This window comes from Galeopterus variegatus, unplaced genomic scaffold, assembly GCF_000696425.1.
Source record: "Galeopterus variegatus unplaced genomic scaffold, G_variegatus-3.0.2 Scaffold6365, whole genome shotgun sequence".
NCBI classification, from domain to species: Eukaryota; Metazoa; Chordata; class Mammalia; order Dermoptera; family Cynocephalidae; genus Galeopterus; species Galeopterus variegatus.
The window spans coordinates 62390-70315 of NW_007732476.1; the positions used below are offsets into that span (position 1 = coordinate 62390).

General features: G+C 38.2%; 1 protein-coding gene across 1 annotated transcript in view; it reads left to right on the forward strand.

The window, feature by feature from the left end:
- LOC103606191 (protein unc-79 homolog) overlaps nucleotides 1-7926 on the forward strand; it is a gene marked incomplete at both ends in the record, with an annotated part of 122513 nt that overhangs the window by 57259 nt on the left and 57328 nt on the right. The window contains 2 exons of the mRNA XM_008590782.1: nucleotides 1805-1912; nucleotides 5460-5576. Coding sequence (XP_008589004.1) covers nucleotides 1805-1912; nucleotides 5460-5576 — 225 coding nt within the window. The remainder of the gene's footprint in view (nucleotides 1-1804; nucleotides 1913-5459; nucleotides 5577-7926) is intronic.

Below are 7926 nucleotides of genomic sequence, written 5' to 3' on the forward strand. Positions count from 1 at the left end.
CGCTCAGCCAGTGAGTGGGAACCGGTCTGTATGTGGGATCCGAACCCTCGGCGGGAGCGCCACCGCGCTTCCCAAGCGGCCACTTATCCAGTGCGCCACCGGGCCGGCCCTATATTTCAATGAATTTTTGAAAATTAGCTTAAGCTTTCTCATTCTATGACAGTGATGAGATTAGTTTGCCATAGTTGCAGTACACATAGAATGGAGGTAGATGAGGGTAAGAGAGGTAGTTATGCCTGTTTTTCAGTAGAGGTTTGGGAGAATACCTGAGAGAAAAATAATACCTTATCTTTAATATCTTCATGATTAAAATAATTTAAAATCAATAGTTATTTAATGCTTTATTAAGATGGTTCGGGAAATTTTACAACAGTTATACTCTTTTTGTTATCAAGAAGTTATTTATCTGGCAACCATATCTACTAAGGAAGACCTCTGAAAATCAAAAATAGATGTTTCAAAATCAATGCTTAAAACCTTTTCTCCCAGGCCCCTCACCTGAGATCTCTTCTACTTTTATTTCTGACAGTTTAGCAAGTTTAATGATCATCCAATAACAGAAGAGCATCTGCACACTTAAATTGTACATATACATGAATGTATGGTGGATTGCTCTGTGGCAAGAAAAAAAATAATTGATACTATAAAAAGGGTGAGACAGACACCTTCTTAAGCTTAAGTGCTTGAAGCCATTCAGGGAGGGCATCCCTGCATTACAGTACAGTGTAGTCATGGAAGCCATAGTGGTAATGCCAAGTCAGCAGGATGCTGAGATGCTCACTGTAGAGTGCTGATACGATGGCAAGAAGATTGGTAAAGAATTTCATGAGGTTTGCCATGATAAACCATTAAACTTCTTGGAAAGTTGTAAGGATAATCTGTAGTCACCTAGCATAACGTGGGATGCTTGTTTCTCATTATCGATAGGTTATTAAGACAACATTATAGGCAGACAGTATTTCACCTTAGATACAACATTTGTCAAATAGGAGGAGAAAATGATACAGTCTGTTTCTTGCTAAAATATAAAACCTGAATTAATAGTGAATATTTTTTCCAAGTTAGATACAGTCCCTGCTTTTAAATTACTTCTGGTGTAGTGTAGTTTACAGACAGGTAAACAGACAATTACATTATAATGTGATAAGTTTGAAAAAGGTTAAGGACTGGGTGCTCTTTGTAATTAACTAAGACAGTCACCTGACCCAGTGTTTTTGTTTGCATTTTTAGGGCGAGAGGGATCCCGGAAACCTCCTTGGAGGTGGAATTTTCTATATAAGTTGAGCTGTAACTGAGGAGTAGGAAATCGCTAGACAAAGGTGGAGATAGGTGACACGAACAAGTAGGCATTTTTAGGTAATAGATGAAAAGGAAATTCAGTACAGAAAGGCGAAGTGCCGTGTTCAAGGGTATGCACTGTGAGCATGCTGAGCTTTAGTTCTGTCATCATGTTGTTGACAGTCTCTAAGAGGCACATCCATTAGATGCAAAATGTAGTGTAGAATCAGCTCTCCATGGGACATTGGAACGAGTGTATGTGTAATTTCATTAAAGTAATTATTAGGGCCGTGTTGTCGACAGTCTCTAAGAGGCACATCCATTAGATGCAAAATGTAGTGTAGAATAAGCTCTCCATGGGACATTGGAACGAGTGTATGTGTAATTTCATTAAAGTAATTATTAGGGCCAGAAAATACATAAAGATTTGAATGGGTATAGTAGGCAAGAGGGAAAAAGATATGGAAAAGTTTCTTGAACTTGATCTTAATGTGTCCAGAGTTTTAAATAATATTTCTGTTTGTAGATCCCTCCACTAAAGGACTTTCAACTCTGGAAATGCCACGAGAATCCTCATCTGCCCCTACATTAGAAGCTGGTGTGCCAGAAACAAGTAGCCATTCCTCAATATCAAGTAAGATTCCCTCTGATGATCATTTCACCTGTACATTGATTTTGGAACACTATCTTCTGCATTATTTTCAATTTTTGCAATCTTCGTATTGTTTTTTTCTTTTTTAATGTTGTGCTAGCTTTCTTGGTGACACTGTGTTGTGTGCTCTCAGAGACCTTGAGGCATAGATAGCATGGTCCACTTTTGTCCATACCTCAAGTGTTTGATGAATCAAGTGTATGACTATTGATTGGCCAAGAATCCTAATTTGTTAAAAAATAATCACTGAATTTCATCACTAAGTAAAATAAAAATTATACATTACTAGCCTAAACATAAAACATGGAACTGGTTTGGGGCACATGAAAAACATTGTCTATGGCAGAATTTTACATGGAACATCTTTATTTAATTTGAATCACCTCCATCACTGACAAAATTTTATCTAGGTTGTCATAAAATAAATGTATCATCTATCAAGATCCCAAAGTCATAACTGTATCTAGCCGTTTTGGACTGGAAAATAAAAATAGCTTGACGTTTTACAGGATCTATGGGAGGCAAGTATTTTGAAACTGCCTTCTGTCGTTGGATCCTAGATTTTGTCTATGAGAAGCTTGAATTCCGTTGAGCTTCTGTGAGCATAAACATGTCTGCCTGACTCAGTGGACTTAAGAGACTTTAGCATGGGAAATTCTTAACTGGAATCAGACATACAAACAAAGGTGCAAATTTTGCTAACCTTTGTCATTTGTGCTGATAAATTTTGTGTTCCGTGTGGACACTGCCTGAAAAGCTAGTTAATTTTTATTTGATCGTCTTTTTAAATGAGGATGATCCTGAAAAACCAGATAAGGATCTTAACTTAAATGCTGGACTGGTAGTATGGAACATCATCATGTTTATCATTCATTCATTCCTGTGTTCATTCAGTCAGCAGCTATTTATTAAGTGTCCACTGCGTTCAAGGCACTATGGTTGGCACTGGAAATCAAAGTGAGTAAATAAGACACCTCTTGTTCTTAAGGAGTTTACAGTCATAGTAGTAATTATAGCTACCAATTATTTGATACCGATCATGTGCCAGGCACTGTGCTACATGGTTCACAGACGTTGCTACCTGGTCCAATCCTTACATCTTTATTGCATGGCAAATATTGTTGATCCCATTTTTAAGATTAGGAAATTGAGGTCCAGAGAAGCTAACCAACTTGCTTAAAGTCATACAGCTACTAAGTGATAGAGACAGAAGTTGAGGCTAGCTCTGGTAGACATTCAAACCCATGTTCTTTTTTAGTATACCATAAAGCCTTAGAATAATTCAAATTTAGTCATAATAGAGATTACAGAAATCCTAAGAAATAGTTTACAAGTGACAATATTTGGCCTTTTGGTAGCAAAGAAGAACGGCTAGTTCTGAATCTAATTGTTCTTCTTATCACAAAAAATCTGTTTGATAACATGATAAAATGCCCATTTTATGTTCACATACTAAAATCAAGAAAGCGATGGCTGGCCCGGTGGCGCACTGCTACAGTGCGCTGCTTGGGAGTGTGGCGGCGCTCCCGCCGAGGGTTCGGATCCCACATGCAGACCGGTTCCCGCTCACTGGCTGAGTGAGGTGCGGGCGCAACACCGAGGGTTGCGATCCCGTTGCCGGTCACGAAAAAAGAAAAAAAGGAAAATAAAATAAAATAAAATCATGAAAGCGTATTTTCTCTTACTAATTTGCATGAGTTATTTTTTTAAAAAAAGATAGTGAATTCTAGTTGGAATTTCAAAATTTCAAGTGGGGTATAATTTGAGATAGGATGATTAAGTCAGTGTGACTTCAGTGCTTCAGTTAAATGTATCACAAAATAAATGTATCATGATTCCAAAGTCATGTTTGAATCTAAACTTTTCTAGGTTTAGTTTAGTGCATCATTAGATTTCCACCTGTCTTCTCCTCTCCTCTAAGAGCATGCATCCACAGCTCCTGGTGGCATGCTCTTGGAAGCTAACGCCAGGTTCCTTACACACTGAGCTAAACATTAAGGGTTTTTGCTCTCAGGGAGTTCTGCTGTCTTTAAAAACAACTGAGAATTGGAGAAATTATTCAATCACTAGAGGTTTTAAATCCTTCTTTGATTGGGCCTGCTAGATGCTGCTAATTTTTAAATTTGTTTAATCTTTTAGAAGATTTCTGCTTTTGAATTTTACTTGAAGCTGCATTTTTCAAGTGATTCATAAAATTGTGAATTTTACCAATCAACAAGAAAAATCACAGAGGTTATTAATGTTAGGTTGAGTAATCATTTCTGTGAATTCAGTTAATATGGACTGTAAGGCACAAGAATTCCCATCACACTGTTCTCTTTTGATTAGTTTATCAGCTAATTATTTTGTAGCTAACCATGGCATGACCACCATTAATCAAACAGCATGCTAATTACATTAAAAAATAATGTTATAATTGATTTCACATCACGCCAAGTTACTACTGCCTTGGTGCCACGATTGCGAAACCAGTGTATAACATTTAGGGCTTTCTGGGGGCCATGCAGTCATCCCTTTTCTACCATCCCCTCCTAGGGCACATAGCTCATAGCTTCAGTTTCTTAAATTGTCCTTATCAGAGAGTGAATAATCACAAGTTGTCAAATATCCAGGTGTTTGGGGTCATGTAGATAAGCCACGTTGGTGATGCTCTGTCTCTCGCAGTGGGCTGGTTGGTAGAGATTGGTGGGGCAGGAGCAGAGGAGGCAAGCTGCTTTCTAACTAGCAGTCTACTGGCATAAGTGCATTTTCTTGTGTTCTGGTTTGAAAATGCTTCTACAGAACTTGACATTTCACTGGTGGGATATTTGTCAATGCCTATTTGCAGGATAAAAATATTACCATTGTTTTCTAAAACAAAGACGTGTACTAGAATATGATTGTGGAATGTTATTTAATTCACATTTTTCAAACAGTAGGCAGAGGCTCATACAGAGATGGAAAACAGCCTTGACTTTGGAGCTGATATGTTTTGGTTTTAGGACCACCTTAGTTGCTGGTTGGTTCTAAGTAACATCATTTCATTTGCTTCAATTTTTCTCTCCAAAAATTGGAGTTGATATGTGTACATCCCAAAATATACATGCATACACACACACACACACACACACACACACAAACACACACGGACCTCATGGGGATATGATGAAGACTGAAACTATGGATGCACGAGCTCCATTAAAGACAGTTAAGCTATTAATTCAAAGTAATATTATCTGTCTTAAATCTTTTTTGTAACATGGCAGAGTGTATGATAAAAAAGTAAATGAAAATAATCATATTTCATTCTGTTGTAACTGGGGTAAATATTGACAGGCTACAGATCAGTGCTAATTGGTACTGTTGTCTTTACTGAGTGAAGAAAGGCACCCAGAACAGCAGAATGCCTTTGGACCAGAGCATACAATTTACCAAAAATTATGAATAGCTAATAAAGATTCAATTAAGATTCTATATGGATGTGTAAAGCCTTTATGTACTGTGGAAATTTATTCCTCCCAGTAATCATCTCCTAATTTCCTCCATATAGCTCAGTATAGGCAGATGAAAAGGGGATCCCTGGGAGTTCTGACAATGAGCCAGTTAATGAAGCGACAGCTGGAACATCAGTCTAGCGCCCCCCATAACATCAGCAACTGGGACACTGGTGGGTCAAGCTTTTTCTTCTTGTTTTACCTCTCAGATTAGCTTATGCCACTTTCTCTGTGTCCACTCTGCTCCCTTGCTGAGGAATAGATTTTCTCTCATGTTCTTTGGTTCAAAGAATTTTTTAAAAGAATACCTAATAATTAAATCTATTTAAATGTTCTGAGTGTCCTAGAATGCCACGTTCTTCCATCTAGGCTGGTCCAATTCTTTTTCTCTCTAAGACCCAGATTCCAGATATTAGGGTATTGATCTGGGGAGGAGGGGATGGAACTATAATTTCATGATACAGATTTTAAAGAAACACACCAGATTATCAATATCCTCCATTTTGCAAACTATAACGTACCCCCCAAATAAGGGAATATTAATAGTAATAATAATAGTGATAACAAATGTCAGCTTAGTGACGCCATGATGTGCCAGTAGGTCTGGGAATATGAGTTCTGTGTTTTAGTCAGCAGGGTCACCAGGTTCAGCTGCACACCCACATGTTCATAAGATGGAACTGCATCTAACCTCAGTTTCAAAGAAAGAATGGACTGCCATGACATGTCTATTTTGAACATGCTCACTCTGCAGTTTCTAAACTTTGTTTCCATGTTGGCCGCACGTTACCTTCTCGAGCCAGTGATGCTGCTGCGATTTTCTTCTAAGTGCCTGCCTTTTCTTTATTTTTCTTTTGTTCTTTTTTAATTAAATGGGTCATTTGAGTTACAAGATTATAAACGTGGAAGCACTTTGAGACACGCATGCACTATGAAAACATGAAGGTTTATTATTGTGATGTGCTCTAGGGGCCAACACTCAGATTGGACTCATTTAGTATCTTGGTTATTACTTTCTGGCTACAGTTGAATGAGGTTATTTTAATATTCTTCCTTATGACTAGGAATTACAATATTTACAAAACCAAAATCTTGAGATACTGTTATTCTTTTCAAAACAATAATATTTATATACATGTCATCTTATTTGCCCTCATTATTCTTTTTTTTTTTTTTTGTCTTTTGTCTTTTTTCCGTGTCCGGCAACGGATCTCAACCCTCAGTTACAAAACCAAAATCTTGAGATACTGTTATTCTTTTCAAAACAATAATATTTATATACATGTCATCTTATTTGCCCTCATTATTCTTAAAAAAAGAAAAAAAAGCTAGTCTAGATTACTAAATCCCACACACCATACCCAATCCCACATTTAACAGATAGTTTCAACTCTCCTGGACTTTATAAGGGTTCTTGACATTTTAAAGGAGTAGTGTTTTCTCTACTTTTTAGTGATATGTGGTAGTGAGCAGTGAATAGCCAAAAGCCAACAGGCAAGGGACAGAAGGAGGAAAACACTGGAGAGCAAACCTCAAGGATTTATTTGGTTTGGGTGAAGTCTTTCAGCCTGCACCAATGAGGACTGTGTTTCTCTCTTTACTGAGATGAAGTAAGGAACTGACAATGGGGACTTTTAATGGTTGGGTCTCTGATAATTAAATGCCCAGCTTTGGTTAGGTTGATCTGAGGACTCTGAAGATTATTTTCCCATGCTACTTTTTTCCATGTCAAGTAGCTGAGCCTAAGCTAACCATCCTAGATTCTGACTGAACTTATAGCTTAGTTTGATTCTCAGTAGAGTAATAAAAAGGCAAACTGATCTCAATTTCCAATCCAAATTTTTATCTAAAAAATTCTACATGATGCCCAATAACCCATTTAAATGAACTTTTTACTTTTCAACCAAACTTCGACCTTGTTCATGTCACTCTGGTTTCTCAGTACTTCCCATTTACATGCTGTCTAAGTTTCTTTCACCTGAGTTTTCTGGGCTTGTTTTCCATCCTCCAAGTTGGTTCTCTGGTCACCAAGTCCTACCAGAGCTTCATCTCAATGTTCTCATTTCTATCAGTGCCTTAAAAAGTACGTCCCAGATCCAAGCCCAGAGAGTCTATGAATGTGCAGTACAGTGCTAGGTGGCATGTTGCTTAAAACCGCACATGTCGATTCAGTGACTTGCTAGTTTCCACAAGAACAAATCAGGTCATGTGGACACACTGAGAAAGGCAGCCTACAACATGGGTCATGACAGGCTCACCTCAGCATGCACTGGCTCGCGCACAGGGCCCCTGCCTCTTCTCCACTGTGCACACCTGGATGACCTGCTCCTTTGCCTCAAGTGTCATGTGAACAAATGTTCCTGAAGCACCACTCCTCCATGTCTGCCCCACCCCACACTCCTCTCCCCCATCCTCCAAAGGCCTATCTTTTCCTTCTACCACTTCCACATGCTGTCTTATGACCTTTCTGGCCATAGACCGAAATTATCACTTACATATTTATTGATGTGCATAAAGCATTTC